The 21649-nt window shown below is 46.0% G+C and overlaps 1 protein-coding gene across 1 annotated transcript in view; it reads right to left on the bottom strand.

The window, feature by feature from the left end:
• Positions 1-14141, bottom strand: part of Oca2 (OCA2 melanosomal transmembrane protein) — a 274614-nt gene extending 260473 nt beyond the window's left edge. Inside the window, exons 1-2 of the mRNA XM_076565552.1 lie at positions 13991-14141; positions 4910-5172 (exon numbers count right to left, since the gene is read on the bottom strand). Coding sequence (XP_076421667.1) covers positions 4910-5154 — 245 coding nt within the window. The 5' untranslated portion in view covers positions 5155-5172; positions 13991-14141. The remainder of the gene's footprint in view (positions 1-4909; positions 5173-13990) is intronic.
• Positions 14142-21649: the final 7508 nt, after the last annotated feature.

Genomic DNA, 21649 nt, shown 5'->3' with positions numbered 1-21649 from the left:
AGAAAGCTAGCTTCAGTAGCCAGAATCAGGTCTCATCAACTGAGAATTACCATAAAGTTTGATAGTTCTAAGTCTGAAGCCAGTAGGGGTCTTAGGATTTGTATTTTTGTGATAAAATACCATGACCAAAGCAACTTGGGGAGGTAAAGGTTTATTTCATTTACAGCTTATAAGTCCTGTGGTGATTTGAAAAAAAATGGCCCCCATAGGCTCATACATTTTAATAATCATTCCCAGTTAGTGGAACTGTTTGGGAAGGATTAGGAGGTGTGGCTTTATTGAAAGAGGCACTTTCACTGGAGGCAGGCTTTAAAGTTTCAAAAGGTTCACACCTTTCCCAGTGTCCCTCTCTGCTTTGTGGTTGTGTTTCAAGATGTGAGCTTTCAGCTACTGCTCCAGCATCATACCTGACTGCCTGCTGTAATGGTCAAGGACTCACTTCTGAAACTGTAAGCCCAATAAACTCTTCTGTAAATCGCCTTGGTCACAAGTCCATAATTGAGGAAAGTCAGGACAGAAACCTGGAGGCAGGAACTGAAGCAGAGCTATGGAAGAGGGCTGCTTATTGGCTTGTTCCTGATGGTTTGCTTAGGTTGTCTTTGTACAGTACTCAGGACTACCATCCAGGCATGACACCACCCACAGTGAGCTGTTTCCTCCCATATCAACAATCACTCAAGAAAATGCACCACAGCCTTTGCCACAGGTCAATCTGGTAGCGGCATTTTCTCAGTTGAGGGTCCAGCTTTCCAAATGAATCTAGCTTGTACCAAGTTAACATAAAAATCTCTAACACAATATAAACCAAATTCTGGAATGATCTGTTTTTCACTGCTGTTGAGCCTGAAAATCTCCAAGTTCTAGGGATGTACATGATACTCATAGCTGCATTTCTTCAGCAGGGTAATTCATAATCAAAGGCCTAGAAAACACAGAGATAGTCCTCTGCATGTACTCATCTCAGTACTATGAACACTTCCCGTACTCTCATACTTGGGAGGCACCCTTACCTAAAATATTAGTCACCCAGGGGTGCAGTCTGGAGAGTCTTATGAGGAAGACTCTGCCCAGCACTCAAAGGCAACCCTAAGTGTGTCCACCTGAGATCGGAATATGCAAAGAAGGAAAATATAATTTATAGATTCACAACATGCCCCCACGGTAGGCCATGTCCAGCCGACCTAGACACTTCCACCTAGCCAGTTCTGGGTCAAAATAGCCATTTCTGGGTCAAGGCGTCTTGTGTGACCAGGACCCCGTGACTTTGCATGGTTGTGTAAGAGCACACAATGCCACCATGTGATCTACGCACATACGTGGAGCAGCCATATGGATTTTTGTATGTGTGCACGACCCAGCCTTTATAAGCCGGCGCCATATTCCCAGCTTCCTTCTTCTTCTCCATGCACGTGTCTCTTCTGCAGGCCTGAGCACACCTGTCTTTCTCTCTTATCTTAATAAAACTCTTGTTAGTGGATTCTGTCATGTTTCGTGACATTTCCTCACAGGGTAAGAGTGCCGCCAAATAACTAACAATAATAACAAGCAAGTATGAAACCCTAATAAATCCCCTAACAAAAGAAAGTCCAGGGCCTGAAAGTTTTATTACTGAATGCTACCAAATCTTCAAAGAAGAGCTAAAACCAGATTTCCTCTAAAATCTGGAAAGAGACAAGGGTGCCCAATCTCTTCACTTTTATTCTAAAGCTCCTCACTGTTCCATAAAATAGAAAGGGAAGGAACACCAAACTCATCCCAACAGTAAGTGTAACCCTGATACCAAATCAGACAAGGATTCAAGACAGAAAGCTATGGACCAGTTTCTCTGATGGACATAGATACAGAAATTTTTAACACATTTGACTTTAAAGAACACATTCAGACCATACACTATAACCAAGTTTTATTTTCTACTGGATACAAGGTTGACTCAATGTGTGCAAATCAAAAGCATAATTCAGCATATAAGTAGACTTAAGGAGAGAAATTACTTGATCATCTCAGTCAATGCAGAAAGACCTTTGACAATGTCCATCATTCTTTCAGAAACATACACTGCAGAAACTACAGCCTCTTTAACAGAGTTCTAGAAGACTGAAACTTGATCCACATCTCCCACTTTGCACAAAAATCAATTTAGGATGGATCAAAGACCTTAGTGTAAGATGTGAAACTTTGAAATTTCTAGAGGAAAGCATAAATTAGATCCTTAAGTATGTCAGTATCTTAGTCAGTGTTCTATTGCTGTGAAGACACCATGACCAAGGGAACTCTTATAAAAGAAAACATTTAATTGGGGCTAGCTCACAGTTTCAGAAGTTTAGTTCATTGTCATCATGGTAACATGCAAGCAGGCACTGGAGCAGTAGCTGAGAGCTACAAACTGATCTGTAGGCAGGGAGAGAGAGATAGAGAGAGAGAGAGAGAGAGAGAGAGAGAGAGAGAGAGAGAGAGAGAGAGAGAGAGAGAGAGAGCCTCCCATTAACACATTTCCTTCAACAAGGCCACATCTCCTAATCCTTCTCAAATGGTGCCACTCCCTGATGTCTAAACATTCAAATATGTGCCTTTGGGGGTCATTCTTATTTAAACCACCACAGTTGTATAGGAAGGGATTTCCTAACCAGAATTCCAATGGCACAGGAAATAACTCAAAAAAGAAAAAAAAAGAGTAAAAATAAAAATAAAAAAGAGGGCAGTGATGGCACATGCATTTGATCCCAGCACTCAAGAGGCAGAAGAAGCAGATCTCTGTGAGTTCAAGGCCAACCTGGTCTACAAAGCAAGTTCCAGGACAGCCAGGGCTACATGGCAGCTCACAACTGTCTGTAACTCCAGGAACCAACACCCTCACACAGATATACATACAGGCAAAACACCAATAAAAAAATAATAAAATAAATAAAAAAGAGTGCATGAAGTTAAGAAGCTTCTCCACAGCAAAGAGATCAATCACTAAAGACAACAGGAGAAACAGTTTTACCAACTGCCCATCAGGCAGGGGATTAGTATCCAAAACACATAGAGAACTGCAAAAATTAAACACCCAAAACCCCACAAACCACCCAATCAATAAACAGGCTAAAGGGCTGAATGGTCATTCTGAATAGAAGAAATTTAAATGGCAAATTAAGAAGTACTCAACTTATTCAGCCATCAGAGACTCAAGTTAAAATGCTGTGAGACTCCATCTCATTCCCATCAGAATGGTCACCATCAAGACAGCAAGTGACAAATATTGGTGAGGATGTGGACTTGTAAACCTGAAGAACCAATCTAGCTCCACATGGTGTTTGTTTGTTTGTTTGTTTGTTTGTTTGTTTTGGTTGAAGATCCCAGGAATATGAAAAATTGTATGTTTATAATCGATATGCATATTTCTGAGTATATTAGGATAGCCAGTTTGACGCTTTGCCCTGCATTCTCCCAGACAAGGGAAAGGCAATTTAAATGAACCCATGGCTATGTAAACATTTTTAACTAACACCTTGTAATCAGAAGTCATAAATCCCAGATCCCCCTCAGATCTCAGACAGCCTGGAGAGCGCCACCATAAAACCCCTGGTTCAAGTCTCAAGATGCCAAGATGTACCATAAATCTGAGATGCCATAAATCTCCTAGCTCCAGCTCATGACAACACTCCTGAGATGCTGAAACACCAAGACGCTGTAAATACCATTATATACTCCCTGCCCTGTGTATAACCTTTGACTATAAAAAGAAGCTTATAGCCCTTTCTCTGAGGGTCACAGAACCCAATAATTCTGTGGCCCTAACTAGTTAGAAGCCCCCTCACCGTCCCATGTTGTGAATGAAGTTGCTTCTGGTTAATAGACTTCGGTGGTCTGCTCCCCGTTAATTGCACTATTCCAGGACCTAACAGTGGTGAACTACGCATTACAAAACTTATCCTCTTACATTTTTAAGTATGTCTTTCAGAGATGCTAAGTATATTTATAATAGTGTACAAGGTTTCAGAGTGGCCTCTAGCGACTGTAAGGAACTCAACATTCCCTGAGTCAGCCAGACACAGTCACCCAGCGTTATCAGGAGGTATATATAAAGTGAAAATTATGAATTTAGGGTGTCAGCATTGACATATAAAGTCTATTATCTTTACACGAGCAAGTATTTTAAGGTTTATCAAAAGTGATTCTCCTTTATGTCAACTCAGGGATTTCTCTCTTTTTATTCCTCCTGCCATATCGTTTCTGCCATTCCCAGGCCTGCCCCAGCCCCTTCTAATCCAGGGTTTATGACATAAAAATTATTAAATTAATTCAAATGTCATGTTTACAGAATCAGTATTTTCTAATATATAGATAGATGGCACATACTCGCAATATCATGTATTTGGAATACTTTAAATATCATATGAAATTACCACATCTGTAGACGACAACTCTTTCTGTTCTTATTATCATTTGAAGCCAAGTTTACTATATTAGCTTGAACTGTTTGGTAGGCATCCAGGCAGTGGGACCGGGACCTGTCCTCAGTGCATGAACTGGCTGTTTGGAACCTGGGGCTTATGCAGGGACACTTTGCTCAGCCTGGGAGGAGGGGACTGGACCTGCCTGGACTGAGTCTATCAGGTTGAACTCAATCCCCAGGGGAGTCTTTGCCCTGGAGGAGATGGGAATGGGGGGTAGGCTAGAGGGAAAAGGGGGAGGGGTGGGAGGGGGAGGACAAGGGAATTCATGGCTGATATGTAAAATTAAATTAAATTATAAAATAAAATTTTAAAAAAAGTAGCACTTGTCTAAAATAAACCAGGAAGGAGATAAATGCTGAAAATGGTTTTACAAACTTTCTGGAAATCTTTCCCACCAAATGAAGGGAAAGTATACTTGTAGAAACTTAGTATTACCAGCCCCATGCCTGTGACACGGACTGTTCCACACTCACCTCCCCTCCACGAGGAATGAGCCAAACTCTGCATGTTCAGGAACACGGTGGCTCTTCTCAGCAGCCCGGCCATCATAGGGGATGTAGGGGTCTGGCTGGCTGGGCTTGTAGCTTCCTGTGGTGGGTCTGACTGTCAGCAGCCGTCCAGGGTCTGAGCACGTGGGAACAGACACAGCTGAAGTCTGGCGGAGCTCGACCTCCAGCGCGGCTGAGGGCAGCCTGATGTCTTTGTTCTCTAGGTGCATGTCCCCTCACGGGTCTTTCTAGGTCAAACAGAAAGAAGCCACTCGCTGTTGCTGAAAAGCAGACTCTGTACAATCAGAGGGTACTTAAACACAGCCCTTCTAGCGGCCTCACACAGGAGAGAGCGTGTGGCTGAGCGTGTGGCTGTCTGCAAGGCTGACATCTCAGTACATTTCATACGTTCTAGAATAGAACACAATACATTTTTCAAGTATGCAATGTTTTGATTTTAATTTTTTTTCCTACACTACATTTTGATCATTTTATTTTCCTCTCCCCCAATTTCTTCCAGATCCTTCCCATCTTTCTACCCACCCAACTTCATGGTCTTTCTTCCTCAAAAAACAAAGCAAACAACAATTTAAAAAATGAAAATCCAAACAAACGAAAGTCACACACACACACACACACACACACACACACACACACACACACACTGCCATGAAGTCTGTTTTGTGTGAGCCAGCTACTCCTGGGCATGTGCCCTGCCCTGGAGTGTTGATGATACCCCCAGTGGCATGCCATTGGAGAAAACCAATCTTCCTCTTTCAGCAGTTGTCAGATGCCAACAGCTTCTTGGTCAGGAGTGTGACTTTGTGTCCACTTCTCTTCTCAGTGCTGGGACTTAGAATACATTTTAAGATGCGCATAGTATGAAATACGGCGAGGCCATAAAAAATTATGAGGAGGGACGTTCAGTAATGTTGGTAAATATTAAGGATATATAGGGGTCTGGAGAGATGGTTCAGTGGTTAAGAGCACTGGCACCCACGTAGCAGCTCACAACTGTCTGTAACTCCAGTTGCAAGGGATCCGACACCCTCACACAGACATACATGCAGGCAAAACACCAATGCACAGAAAATAAAAATAAATAACTTTAAAAAAAGATTTCTTAAAAAAATTTAAAGAAAAGAATATATAAAAGACAACCTGTGCTTAATAATCCTATTGAAATAAACATGTATACATTATTTGTACAGAGCATCAAAGCAAACAGACAAATCCTTCAAAGCATGGCTACCTCTGACTAGGGCTTTAACGTCTTTCTTTGTTTGTGCTATGGTGGTTACAATTTTTGCTCCTAATTGCATTGAGAAAGTAATAATTGTTGCTATAAAGATAGAAAATGTACTGTAACTACCATTGGGGCTGTATTTCAAACCATTTGCTACTTTTATTTTTCGCATTTTATAGCATCAAATAACTCAAGCAATTGGCTTTATGGCAACCTGGTTTGCTGTCAACCGGTTCTGTGAAACCAAGGATACACTTTGAGACAGGATTCCTGTGGATCCACACTGAGTAGGGTTCAACAAGACTCAAAACAAGCACGGGACAAGTGTGTTACATCTACAACTACATAGGCTGGTGTTACACTTTCAATTTAGAATGTCCGCAAACCATCACACGTAAAAGGCTTGGTCTTCAAGCCATGTGCTACTGGGACAAGGGAGCACCTTGTAGAGGTAAGGCTAGTGAGGGTCTTCAGGTCACTGGGGGCGCATGCCTTTGAAGAGGGCCATGGTGCCCCAAGCTCCTCCTTTCTCTCTCCCTTCCTGACCATGAGATGAGGGGATTTTTCTACCATGTGTATATACACTACCACAACCCCAAAGTGATGGTGTCAGCCCATCATAGGCTTACACCTGTGAGACTTTGAGCCAAAATAAACCTTTTCTCTCTGCAATATGTTTACCTCAGACATTTTGCTATAGTTATGAGAAGCTGACTAACACAACTGGACACACACCTAGTGGAGATAGAATTTGTGTCAAATAAGAAAAGATATTGGCATTGAAAGATGCCTACATGTTTTGTACCCTGCTTTGGCTAGCCATGTCTGATAAAAATGACTTGTAAATCAATATGACAGACAGTGCTGGTAGAATACACTTGTATCAAAACATGAAATAAAAAAGCAGTTGAGTTTGATTCTTCCAGGGCTTTCATCCTGGTAAGAACAAACCACATGTGTACATGCACATTACAAAACATCAGTCATGTGATTAGCTGATTCCACAGACAAAAAATAGGCTTTGGTATTTAAGTTTAAAACTGGCATTGTAATATACAAAGATGACTAATAAAACTTAATTTTTCATTACTGAGGATAATGGCATTAAACAGCAATTTTGAAACATCATAAATAGCTAGGCATAGTGGTTCACATCTGTAATTCTAGGAACTGGGAGGCAGAAGCAGAAGGATTACAAGGAGTTTGAAGCCAGGCCAGCCTAGGCTGCAGAGTAAGATCCTGTTTTTAAAGGTAAATAAAAATAAAACCTAAAACAATGGAAAATATGCCATGACAGGTTAAGAGAGAGAGACTAGGGATAAAGGAAAGCTTTATTTTAGTCTTATTGATGGCAGTTTTCCCTGACATTTTATCAAAAGGCTCCACAATGGTGTGATCAGCCCTGATTCAAGAGCATTATCTTCTGCCAGCACTAAATACTCCCGTCCTTTTAGAACATTCCATGAAGAGAGGTTTGGGCCTAAATATTTGAAACTCCAACCCCAAATTCACATATTGTTATCCTCCTGCATGTGACGGTGTTAGGAGATTGTCTTTGGAGAGGGATTAGGGTCTAGTGTATGTGATGGTGTTAAGATATAGTCTTTGGCGAGCGATTGGGTTCTAGTGTATTGTCTTTTGAGAAGGATTGGGGTCTAAGGAGGAAGGTGGTCATGAGGATGGAATCTTTTTGTTTGTTTGTTTGTTTGTTTTTTCGAGACAGGGTTTCTCTGTGTAGCTTTGCACCGTTCCTGGAACTTGCTTTGGAGACTAGGCTGGCCTCGAACTCACAGAGATGCGCCTGCCTCTACCTTCCGAGTGCTGGGGAGAATGGAATCTTTATGAATGGGACCAGTGTCTTTCTCAGAGCCTTCAGAGTTTGCTTCTCGTTTGATGTGTGAGGACACTGAGTGAAGACTCCATATGAGAACCAGGAATTGAATCTGCATACACCTTGATCTTAGACTGCCTAGCTTCCTAAACTCTGGAAAATAATGTTTGTTGTTCAAGCCACCCAGGAGTTGTTATTTTGTCCCTTGAATAAATAGAAGATGGTTTAGCCATACAAGAGAACAATGATAATAAATATGCTCTGGGGATCCACAGAACAAAATATAATTCAACAGCAAGAGAATGCTGTAGGGACACCTGCCAGACGATGGAGGAAACTGTAGAGATTATGTTCAGTGAAGGAAGTCAGTCAACCGAAGGCCATATATTGCCTAGTTTCGTGTAAGTGCAAAACATTCCACATTGACAAATCTACAGGGACATCAGGTCAATGGGTCACAGAAAAGCAGGGAATCTCTGCTATAGGCTTCGGATACTGATGGCTTCCTTAGCTTTGGGGTTGGTAGGAGCTAGTGATCTGTTAATGCCTTCTAAAGTGAAGACCATTAGAATGCATTAGTTAAAAGATGCTGCATTAGATACAGAAAGTAGACCCTAAAGGTGGAGACTAAAGATAGCCCAATATAATCTGACTCTGGATTGGCACCATTTCAGCCCTCCACAATCACAAAGTTCTAGTCAGTCAATCATTCACATAGAATGTTCAACATACGGCAGCTTCTTTTCTGAGAGCACCAGGTCCTGCCCATGTCACCCAGCAATTGTCCTCCTGGACACCTATCTCAACATTTATAGACATTTTAGCCAAAATGGGAAAGAATTGAGGTCCCTCATTGTGTTCATGCTTAAGTGAGGGGGTGCATCCATATCACAGGAAGCCCCTGGACACAGCAAGATGTATGAATTTACAAAGTGGGAACGCAGAATGAAGAAAAAACAAATCTCAGAAGGCCACATGCCATATGGTTCCACGTGTCAGCATCCTTGAGATGACAACAGGATAGACGGGGAGAGCAGATCAGTGCACCTGCCGCTGAGCAGGGATGGGAGTGTAGGCCAGGACCATGCAAGGGTTAAGATGGACCCTGATCGTGTCAATGTCTGTGTCCTGGTTGTCACGTCCCACTATAACTCTCACAAGCTTTTAGCACTGAAAGACACTGTGCTGTGGATATTGCTCTATATAAATAAAACACTGATGGCCAGTGACCAGGCAGGAAGTAGGTGGCCAGGCAGGAAGTAGGTGGGACAAGGAGAGAGGAGAATTCTGGGAAGCAGAAGGCTGAGGAGAGAGACACTGCAGCCACCACCAGGAGAAGCAGCATGTAAAAACTCTGGTAAGCCACCAGCCACGTGGCAAGGTATAGATTTATAAAAATGGGTTAATTTAAGATAAAAGAACAGTTAGCAAGAAGCCTGCCATGGCCATACAGTTTATAAGTGATATAAGCGTCTGAGTGATTATTTTATAAGTGGATTGTGGGACTGCGGGGCTTGGGGAACCTGGAGAGAAGCCCTCCAGCAACAACACTGGGTTCAGGCCACATGGCTTCTCTCTGGATTATTTCTTATGAGTGTATGGCACTCTTCAGCCTACAACCTCTGCTCAGCTTGTCTCCTCCTGAGCAGATCTTCTCCAGGCTGCCAGGTTCTTCTCCACTCCCCTCAAGCCTACTTCCTCCAGGCTTCTGCCCTCCCACCTGGATGGCTGATATGCCTGTGAGAGTCGCTGATAACTCCTGGGGTCCACCCCACTCTCAGACTCCCAGAAGCTGCCCCATGCCTGCTGAGGTTTGGCCTCGGGGTGCTTCTCTAGGGTTTCTAGCTCTTCTTCTTTAGGTACTGTCTCCTCCTGCTCTTCTTGGCTTCACTCCAAGCCCAGCAGCCTCCCCAAGAGACCCCACTGCAGCTTCCAATATTAGTCACCTGATGGAGACGGTCTCCAAGCCCAGCCTGGCCCTGAGCTCAGTCGTCTCCAATGGACACACCCAACACCCTGACTCAGCATGAACCTGCCATCACTTGCCCACTTCCTGTGGTCTTCTCTTTTGGGGACAATGCAGGCATTGCTCACCTGGCACACATGTTTTATCTAGTTCTTCCAAACACATTCTAAATCCAGATGTTCCCATCTGGGCCTCATCTGTTACACCGGAACACCCCAGTCCTAGCTTGTCCTCTGGGAACCCAACCACGACCGGTCTTCTTGGGAACTTCCATATGGCCTGGCCTCTGGAGTCACACTGCCACCCTAGCACCAGTCCATCCTTGTGGGAGGGAGGGCTCCCTCAGTTCATAATAGTGTGAGCACTGCCTTGTGTTCACAGCCTCAGCTTGCCTGAGCCCTACTGGGCACCATGAACCTGCCCTGCCAGGAGCATGTAATATGCACCCTGAAGACTTCATATGTGAGGACATGGCCTTGTACCCCAGGCTGGCCACAGACAGCTCTTTCTCAGCAAAACTTACACCAAAAATAACTTAATCATCCTTTCGTTTTAAGGAAAACAAATAGATTCCATAGCTTTTTTTGAAAAGAAAATAACAGCCGGGCGGTGGTGGCGCACGCCTTTAATCCCAGCACTCGGGAGGCAGAGCCAGGCGGATCTCTGTGAGTTCGGGGCCAGCCTGGGCTACAGAGCGAGTTCCAGGAAAGGCGCAAAGCTGCACAGAGAAACCCTGTCTCGAAAAACCAAAAAAAAAAAAAAAAAGAAAAGAAAATAACAAATGATCCAGACTCAGCGGAATCTTGCCGTCTTCATACTTGACCCTACATCACCCTTTGTGGCTGCTACCCACCTTCCCCCGGTTCTGTCTCCTCCCCGACCAGCCTTGTAGCAGCACTTGCACCCCCTACAGGTCCAGCAAGCTCCCTGCAGCCACGGCCCCTCCTGCAGATGCTCTTTCGCTCCTCTCTCTCCTAAGCCCTCTACACCAGGCCTGTATACCCTAAGTCCTGACCAGGACGAGACTGTCTCAGCTCTTCCTCAGGGGTCTGGGGGACATGGCTAGCAGTTCTGACATAGTGAGGTGGCTGGCGTTAATGGAGCAGAGATCAGTTTCGCTGCAAACAAACTGGAGGAGGTTTGAGGGACAGGAAGTAGAACAGTGGGGAGGTCCAAGCAGTGCTGCCGGGTCAGCAGAGCTGTACCTCAGCAAGCGGCTCCTTGGTAAACAACCAGCCTCTACTGTGCTGAGCTGGGGAGGTTGATGCCTTCTTGTCTCACACTGTGTGTGCCGAACATGACACTGAAGCCGGATCCCTTGATGTCTCACTATAATCAATCCATCCCGGGTCCTGAGAATTCTCGTTATTGCCTGTTCTCTATGTGGATCATCACAATCCCAGAGCATCCTGTTGGTGCAGAGCTGTTGTAGGGATTAGCTTGCCAGGTTTGCTATGACTCTACAGTCCTTTCATGTCCACTGAGGAATGGGGGATGGAGGGGGGGCGGCGGGGGGCAGGGTAGGCATGCCTCCAGACAAAACGGCTGAGTTTGGCACAGCCTTTCTAGTTCAGGAAACCCAAGATGCACACACAGGGCCAAATGCATGTCCCACCAAGGGCAGATGGGTCAAGTTGTTTCTCTGTCCCTCTGCAAGGCCAGGACACAGACCACTGTTCTATTTATTCCTTCAGTCTGATTTTTTTTTTCCAGCATGTGAACTTGATGGAAGCTTCTGGATCATTCAACCAAGTGGCATGGCTATTAATCACTTCGTGTTTTAAAGAGTCCCCTTGCAACCAGGAAGGAGAGCCTGGGGTAGCACGAGGAAGTGACCCTCTCTGTGCAACAAGAGGTCTTAGAGTGAAGAGGGCTTTGTTCTAGAAACACCCACAGGGTCTCCAGACCAGAGACAGTTCCCTGAAGGGATCATAGCCGCCAGGTAAGGAAGAGAAAGCCGTGTGAAATGCACAGCAAGGGTCTGGCCCCCCTGACTTTCCTGGGACCAGACCCCCCTGTGCAGCAAAGGCTATCTGACCCTTGGGCTCCAGTGGCTCGGCTTATTGTCCACTGCTGTGCTGGCTTTCCTCGGCACACCTTGCAGATCAGCTTGGAAACCCTGAGCCTTGCCTCAAGTAGGGAAGACCCAAGCACCACCTGAGTGTGATCCCCTCTGCACTGCAGAACACATCCTCACCACCACCCCCACCCCCCCCACCACCACCACCATCACCACCACCACCACCACGTCCATCACCTGCAGCAGGCAGGGCTGAGAGCAGGACCCCTCTGGCAGACCCCAGCCAGGTAAGTTCCCTGGATCGCTGGAGGCCTTGGACCGCATTTGTGTCCAGGCAAGGACAAGCCATCTAGTTGAGGGTGGCAGGACCTCTTGGGGTATCAGGGAGTGCCTCTGCCCACCCCTAGGAAGGACAGTCAGAAAAGATGACAAAATTCCTCATCAAACCACCTAGAAAGCCAGCATCCTGCAAGGACGGAAGACTGGCAGCTCAAGGCAGTTGGGGGGTAGGGAGCACCCTCTTGTTTCCCATACATCAGAACAAACACACCAGGCTCCCTCCTCGAGGCCCCAGCTGTTTCCTAAACCTCTAGAGGGGCCCTCGACCCTGGCACTTATAGGACCGCATTGCAGGCCTACCTCCAACTAAAAGACCCTTCTTCCCTCCCCTCACCTGGGACACCCCACTCCACCCCCACAGCTCCTCTGTAGTTCTGTGTCCTCCTTGTCTCTGGTCTCCGTGGAAGCAAAGGTGCTCAGATGCCTGCAGACTCCCCAAACTTCCCTTAGCGATCCCATGGTGCCCCCATGCCCGACCCCACCACATATCCAAAGCCACTATCTCCACGTCTCACATTTTCCCTGAAGATTCATCACTAGCAAAATGCTCCCTGCCCTGACCCAGCAGCCACTTGGGGTTTCATGTCTGTGTATTTGTTTGGTTTTGTTTTGAGACAAGCAGATCTCTTTCAGCAGGCAGGGGTTTGTGTGAGCCCTCATGTCTCGCCCCCTACCTCCTAGCCCACACCATATTTTCAAAATACACATTGGCCATATACTGGCCAAGGTTCCAGGCGAGGACATTGCTGGTCTCCAGTGGCAGTCACAATAGTTGCTCATGCCCTTAGAACTCAGCTAACTGAGCCATGAGGTTGGGGATGCTAAGAAAGCGTATGTTCCTAAGTCACCCCCATTTTACACCCAAGGTGAACAACTGTACTCAAGAGTTTGGAAACACAGCCTAAAACCCTTTCCTACCTTCTGGAGCTTTCCTCTGTTTGCAGACTGGATCTTCAGAAGCTTCCAGAGGTGAGTTGGTATCATCAGCTACACTAAAGTTCACAGGCATCTAGGCTGGCCTTGTTGCCAGCCCAGCTCAGGCACCAGTCAGCAAGCAAACCTCAGGGAATGGAATTTTCGTGGTGGCTTCAGTGGGCAGCTGCAGTTCACAGCTATTAGCCCGAACCTAGGCTTTGTAGAATTGTCACATTGGTTTAAGTCAGTGTTCCTCAAACATCACTGAAGGTTAAAGACACTGACCAAGTTTTACAAGCTAGAGGGACGTAACTGAGCCCTGGGGCTCTGATTTCCCAAGGATGTCCACTGGCTCAGACTTCTGTGCTTAATAACCATGTCATGGAAAAGTGCTGGCTATGTGGATCCCGTTTATTTCACTGTGCGTGAATAGATGAAAAGCAGCAACTTTGATGGTTTAATGCTCTCTCACTTCAGTGAGCTCCATTCTGAAGAAATGCCCAATGGCCAGGCTCTGATTTCCAAATTCCCTACCTCATTCCCTTTTGTCCTGGGACACAGACTTCCAGGGAGCTATGGTCTGAAACGCTGCTGCTGCTGCTGCTGCTGCTGGGCTCCCCAGTAAAATCAGAAATGCTCATACTAACTGCTCAATCTCCTTATCTGCACATTTTCATTATCGACTTGTTACCCTGCTAGCACCCCAGAACAGGAAGCTATTACCACCCGACTCCCAGACACCATTTTACCTGATGACTTGCTGATCTTTCTCCAACAGTGAAGTCCAGTGTCCAAATCCAAAGGCTCTGAGTGGTGGCTGGGACACAACCCTGGGGGTAAGATTTCTCAGCAGGCACTCGCAGCCCTAGGAGGTTGGATGGCTTGTGCTCCTCACCCCACCCTCTGCTGGCCACGCCCACCGACCTTCACAGAGCAGGAAGGCTCAGTGCCCCCAACCCCCACTTGAGACTGGTCCAGCAGCATGAGAGAGCTTCAGGGAACTCTGGGAAGTAGAGAGCCTTGCTGCAGAAGCCAGGCTTTTGTAAAATCCCAGGCACGTGTGTCAAGCTCAAGCCCCACTTCACAGGTGGCCAAGGACCTGGCAGATTTTTTTTCCTTAAAACAAGAACTGAGGAAATGGAAACTGATCTGCATTTTAAGAACTCTCTGCTGGAGATGATGAACTTCCTCATTATCTTGTTCTCCTCCAACTCAGACTCTCAAGGTACCAGGGGGTGCCTCAGGTTACAACTGAGGAAAGCTCGCTCATACAAGACACATGGACATGAATAAACACACAGAGTCTGTTCACAGAAATTATAAGCTACATGGTAACACACAAACTTTATACAAATACCCAGAAGCCATATAGAAGCCATATAGAAGGCTGAGACACACAGAAACACAAACTACACAATCCCAATGCACATGATACACACATGAAGTACATACATACACAGTGACACAAACGAGCACAGAAGCAGGCACATGACACACATCATACATGCAGACATAAACTACAAGATGCCACAAATGCCCACAGCAGAGCTCCCCAATGCCTCCCTACAGATCAGCAAATGGTAGAGCAGTCTCTGCAATGGCCCAAGGAGCTGCTTCCCCTCCCCAATCATTCACAGCTTTTTACAAATTTTAACGTGTGTGTGTGTGTGTGTGTGTGTGTGTGTGTGTGTGTGTGTGTGTGTGTGTGTTCATGCATGCCACAGGACATATGTAGCTAGGGGACAACTTACAGTAAATTTTCTTCTTCCATCAGGTGGCTTCCAGTGACCAATGTCTGGTCACTGGGTTTGGCAGCAAGCGCCTTGACCTGCTGAGCCATTTTGCTTGCCCCCATTTCGAGATTTCAGGGTAGCTTCTTAGGTGAGCCTGCCAGACAGGCTCAGCCAAGCCTTACCAGGTGCCTTTCAGAGCCGGCGAGGTCTACTGCTGAGGTCTTGCCGGCTCAAGCCTCTGGCAGGGGAAGCCCCCTCCCTAACTTCTCTATGTCAGAACCTGATAAGGAACTTGTGAAAAGGAGTCAAGGGTGAAAAGGGTCTCTCAGCAGCTGTGCTGCCCACTGCATGTGGACATCTTCTCTGTACATGGAAATGGCCACACACAGGCACATCACACGCGGGTGTCGGGCACCACACAGGAGGTGGCTGGACTTCAGAGGCTCTTGATTTTGTCCACAAAGTAATGGCACAAAAAAGCCCCTTGTAGGAGGAGCTTAGTAAACTCCTGGGGAGCATCATTTATTCCCAGAGCCTGGCTGTGGCTAGGAATATTTAATTTTTAAAACACTTAAAGATTTATTTTAGGTGTGTGTGTGTGTGTGTGTGTGTGTGTGTGTGTGTGTGTGTGTGTGTGTGACAGAGGCCAGAAGAGAGCATTAGATGCCCTGAAGCTGGAGTTATAGGTGATTGTGAGCTGCCTAACTTAGGTGCTGGGAACCAAACATGGGTCCTCTGCAAGAGCAGCAAGTACTCTTAATCACTGAGCCATCTCTCCAGCCCCTAAACTTTTTAACTTTTATTTTTTAAATATTGTTTATTTATTCTTTGACAATTCATACCTATACACAATGTATCTTGATCCTATCCACCCCAACACTCCCCTAGACATCTCCCAAAACATCCCTTTCCCCTCCATATCCTCTCCTTTGGTTTATTTTATAACTCATGGAGTTCAATCCGTATTGCCTGCTGATCTCATACAGGTCTTTCATATGTCACCGCAGCGGCAATGAGACCACAAATGCAACAGGCAAAAGCATCCAGGAGACAGCCTTTCATAGCTCTCACCGGCCTCCAACTCATGTATTCCTTCTGCCCCCTCTTCCACCATGGTCTTTGAGCCTTGGATGTAGGGATTGATATAAGTGTCCCATTTAGGACTAGGCACCCACAGTCACTCATTTTCAGCCCTTAGACCAGTCATGAGTCACAGTGTTACCTGTTACCCACCACAGAAGAAGCTTCTCCAGCTAAGGTGGAGAACCCTGCCAGATGTTTGTAAGACACGGCCTTTAAACCAAAGCACATTACACAGTGATGGATGTATGAGGGGCTGCCCAGTCAGCAGGGACCGATTGTGTCCACGGCACCCCGTTTCTATACATAGAAGACACCAAGCTTGTTGTGATCACCCCTACCATGAAGTTTGTAGATGTCCCAATTTAACTGCCTAGGTACCAGGTGTGGGCATGGCTCATGACCACTGTGCATGGCAACCTGGTTGTGGGACAGAAAGCATTGGGAACCTGTCAAAAGGAAGAGTATAAATATTAATGGTGCAAACATTCAAACATCAGGTTCCCTGTGCCTCACAGATATTGTTTGTGTAGCTGACAACTGTTTGCAGTGGACTCCACTCCCCAACTCTAGGGATGGACTATGTGGCCTTGACCCTGGAGAAAATCCTACCTCTGCTGTGGATTGGCTCAAACAACCAGATTTTCATGCCCTAAAACCACAGGCTGGGACCTCTGGGGAGAAACATGATCAGGCTCCCACAGAGCAAGACAAAATCTCTGTGATCCATAGGCAGCCACATAGGTACCATCCATCGCCAGCATTCTCATTAGAACCAGTCAACTATCTTGGCTGGTAGAAGTGTCTAGATGAGGCTTCTTCTTGGCAGCTAGGAGTGGACACTAGATGAAAATGGTGGCATTTGAATCCTGCAGAGGCACAACTCAAGGATGGTCTAAGAGCCTTGAAGAGAGAACAGGCCTCCTCAGTCAGAAGTGATTAGGACCTAGCCTAGAGACCTCAGTTTTCTCCTGAACTGTGAAGAAGGGTTCAGGTGCAAAACAAGATATGACCATGTCTTTGAATGACTCAGAACATTCCAGAAGGAAATTCCAAAGAAGAGCTCCTCTATTTTCTTAGTAGATAGCTGCATCATTGAAATCAAGCCTGTACCTAAAGGAGATTGTTTTCAAGTACCTGAATGTAAATCCCAGCACGTTTATAGAATCCCTTTGCTCACGTGGTAGGATTTGAGTATGTGTGTGCATGTGTTTTATGTGTGTAGGTGATCCAATGAAGGTAGCCTTTCTTTCTTGCTCTTAACTGTCATGGGATCCACACTGGGACCTCAGCACTAGGGCCTACACCAGGATAAACAGCCAGCCAAATGCCTATGGCCACCTAGATATGTTGGCAAGAATGGGCAGAAGCAGCCAAGGATGACTCCTATATTGGTGGCAAAGTGTAGAGCATGTGACTTATGTCACCCACAGCAGAGCTCAGGTATCACAACTGCCTCCCTATAGCACTAGGAAGGGTAGGAGCTATCCTGAGAACGTCTAGGGAGCCTAGGCCCCCTGTATGAGAAGGTCCTCTTCACCCTGCACTGCCCAAGGCACACCTCTGCAGACAGAAATGGCTAGGGTCCCTAAAACAGCCAGGAATAGGCTCCTGAGACTTCCTGGGAAGCACTTCCACTCACTGGCCCACCATCCCTCCTGACTTTCAACCTCATGCCCCTGGCCTGGCCACCTAACCTTTAGCCTCACAACCTCACCCTACTCCAGGGTGGCTGGTGTAGATTTCATCCTGTGCAAGTCCCCAGGAAAAGCAGGTTCCAGATCAGAAGCCCCTAGGGCTGGTTTCTTCCAGAGGTAGTGACCCTGTGCAATACTCCTGCAGCCAAGGAGGGAAGGAAGGAGCCTGGATCAGTCAGCACCTGCACCCCCTGACTGCACCTTCTACTCCAGGAATCACAGCTTTTTTACTGCCTTGTTCTCAACTGAAAAGGATTCTACCCGAACAATAAGATCTTAGTGAGGAGAGAAATGCTTAGGCAGAAGTCTTTTCCTACCAAAAAAAAAAAAGTTAAGGATTAATCAGCTTATGTTAATGCCAAAGCATGAACTTTACCAAGGAGACTGGCAAAGGATCACAAGACCCCAGGCCACAGGGCCAACTTATACTCCCAGGAATCTCACACTCACGTGTTCCCCAGGCTGCTCTGGTGGACTAATCCGTGTGGATGTTGTGAGTAGATCCATGTACGAAGTGAGGCCCAGCACATTGCTCAGGCTTGGGTGCCTTTGGAGTCTTGGGGAGTCTGTCAGCTCCACTAATTGAATTCAGAGCAATTCAAAGAGGTTTTCACAAAGAACCCTGGCATTTCAAAAAGGGACACCATTCCACAGACCTCTCTCCTTCAAAGCAATGGATTTGCAAATCAAATAGCATGTAGCATATGGAGTTAGGGAGCTGTCTCTGGTAGTCCTAGACTTTTAATTAAACCTGAGAGTGGTACCTGATCACTGTGGACAGTCAGTAGTGACCACAGACTGGGCACAGACCTCACTGATAAAAACAAACCCATTCAGGCAAAATCACATCCTCCGAGTATAATATAAGCCAGGCATTGCTACTGAAAACCCTCTTGTTCAGATGGTCCCTGGGTTAGGTACAGCCTTTGGTCAATTTAAAAACAACAAAATACTATTTATTCTTTGATAACTCCATGCATGAATCCAACATATTTTTATCATATACCACCCAGATGCCCTATCCCATTTCCCCACCATTCATAGATTTTAAAAAATTAAACAATTTTGTGTGCCTGTGTGTGTGTTTACATACGCCACAGGGTGTGTGTAGCTAGAGGACAACTTGCAGGAGTCAGCACTTCCAGTGATCAAAGTCAGGTCACTGGGTTTGGCAGCAAGTGCCTCTACCTGCTGAGCCATTTTGCTTGGCCCCGTTCCTAGACTTTGAGATAGCTTCCATTAAGTGATCCTGCCAGGCAGGCTGCCCATCAGGTGCCTTTCAGAGCCAGAAAGGTCTACTTTTGAGGGCTCACTTGGATCAAGCCTCTGGAGGGAAAAGTCCCCTTCCCAACTTCTCTACTTAAGAACCTGATAAGCAACTTCTACACCTCCTAGTTCTTAAGAGTTGTCTTGGCCAAGTCTTGGAAGAGAGGCACCTTGCCTGCTGGGGACAAGAGTGGAGCCCATCCATGCAGGGAAACCAGCTGTTGACAGGGATCATAAGGGTGAAGTGTATGAGACATTGCCATGCTTTGAATTGGGTTGTCCCCTAAGGGTTCATGTGTTAGAAGCTGAGTGAGTCTTCCGTGGCAATGTCAGAAGTGAAAGGAACTGAGAGAAGCTTAGAGGAAAGCCCTTAGGTAACCACTGTTTCCACAGAAGAGATTATGGTAGCTAGATCTTGACTTAGTTCTTTCAAGAGGCTTTTTACGAGAGAGCCATCAATCATTCCTTGGCTCCCTCATACATGTGCATGCCACCGTGATGCTAACTGCCATGAAGTCACCACCAGAGCTGAGCTGCGTTAAATTATTCCCTCCCTACTACCTTCCCTCCCACTCTCTTTTGAGACAGGGTCTGCTGTCTGTTCCCTCTGGGTTGGTCATAGTCATGACAATGACTATCTTGATTCAGGGCAGCTTTGTTCATATGCAGAAGCCCCTCAAGAGATCAAGCCTATTAACATTCCCTCCCAGGGGAAGAGGGAAGGTAGACATGGCTCTGAAGACTTCAGAGGCTCACAAGACTCACAAGAGCGCCCTCACAGTGCTGATGGGGCTCACGGAGTTCACGAGCCTTCACAACACAGATCACTCACCTTCCTGAGGTGACACTGTAATAATCCTCGCAAGAAAGATACAGACAGCCACACTGGTTAAAGTGTGTTAGTTCTTTATTAGGAGTGACCAAGAGCCGGTTCATGCCTCAAAGTTTCTTGGTGCCGAAGCTCAGGGATACAGCCTTGTTTTAGGCAAAAACTATGAAAAACATAACTTACATCAAAGTTAGATGAGGGTCAGAGTAAACCTTGAAACATTCATTTCTGGCAGAGCATAGTAATTATTTCAAACACAACGTGACATTTATTTTTAGTTATTTTCGTTTATGTTAAGTTTGTATAAACATTACTTACTTTGGCTAATACCTCTGGGCCAAAGTCAAGGCCACGGAAATCTCAAATGTGTTGCTGAAGTAGATGCCACTGTGGTGGGGTAGAAAGCTGAGAACTGTCTAAGCAAGCACAAAATAGAGTCAGGACAAGATGGTGTTACCCAAGTCATTGCGATAAATGAGAAGAACAATAAACTGGAGAGGACTCCAGTAGCATGGCGGGGTCTGCAAGTTATCAAGGGGATACTTCCGTCCCAAACCAATCCTCACTGGCTTGGAATGGTCCTTTAGAAATCCTGGACACACCCTATCACTAAAGACACTCACTATACAGCAGGTTGTAAGACAGAAAAATCAGGCTGGGTCTGAGCTAGAAGCTCCCTATTGGCTGGCATTTGTAGTGCCGAAAGGTGGTATGCAGGCTGCAGGAGAGCTGTCACCAACGTCCAGCTTGGCTGTGGACCCTTGCATGTTACACCGCTAGCATGGCTTGCAGGATGGGCCTGCTGCTACAATAGTAGAACACCCATTACTTGTCAACTGTATTTAAAGCCAGCTCCACAGGAGAGGCTTGTGTTTGGCACCATAAACCTGAGGTAGGGAAATCCCAATACCCTGTGAGGCAGCTATGGCTACTGTTTTATTAAATAGGTATAAGGTGTTTATCAAATTATTTTCTAAACATTTGTGTTTATGTCCATAGGTAACTGCTGTCAGCTGTGGTGGAAGGCAGTACCTTACATTAACTACTGGCAGTGACTGCAGACACTCCTATGCAGTCAAAATGCTAGGAAGGTCTGTTGCTGTGGCCTAGACTGTTGCTGTAGCATAGCAGCCCAATGACCAACCATAAATGAAAGAAAACAATCCGATCACCCTGTACCTATCAAGACTCAACTACAGAAGAAGAGGTAGAAAAAAAAATGTAAGAGCCTGAGGAAGATGGAGTGTTATGTATATTTCCTCCAGATTGAACACAACCATTGCTGCACTGAATTAGAGTAGCTGTAATTATCCTTGTGAGATCAGGACTACTAACATTCACTCATGGATGGCTGGAGAGGGCTCATGAAGCTCACAGTACTGATGGGGTTTACAAGTAAGATCCTAATGAAGCCTCTCCATTCTGTGAGGTTATATTAAGAGGTAAACCATCATCTGGGAGGGACTCTTCAGTAATGTAGCTTCCTTTAAGTTGCCCAGGTGTGATGGCTATTGTTGGTTGTCATTTTGACACATCTGTGAAGTAGGACCCTCAACTAAGCAACTGCCTTCATCAGACTGACCTGTGGGCATGTCTGTGGAGCATTTTCTTGATTGCTAATTGGTGCAAGAAGGGCCAGCCCACTGTGAGTGAGTACCATCCCTAGTAGGTGGACTTGGGCTATATACAAAGTACAGCCGACCGTGAGCCTGAAAGCAAGCCTTGGCTTCCCTAGATGATGAATCTGGAAGATGAAAGAAGACCTTCCCTCCCCAACTTGTTTCTGGTCAGAGTGATTTGTCA

Source organism: Peromyscus maniculatus, chromosome 1, assembly GCF_049852395.1.
Source record: "Peromyscus maniculatus bairdii isolate BWxNUB_F1_BW_parent chromosome 1, HU_Pman_BW_mat_3.1, whole genome shotgun sequence".
Classification (NCBI taxonomy): domain Eukaryota; kingdom Metazoa; phylum Chordata; class Mammalia; order Rodentia; family Cricetidae; genus Peromyscus; species Peromyscus maniculatus.
Note: the sequence above shows the minus strand (reverse complement) of the source record. Positions and strands in the feature narration are given on the sequence as shown.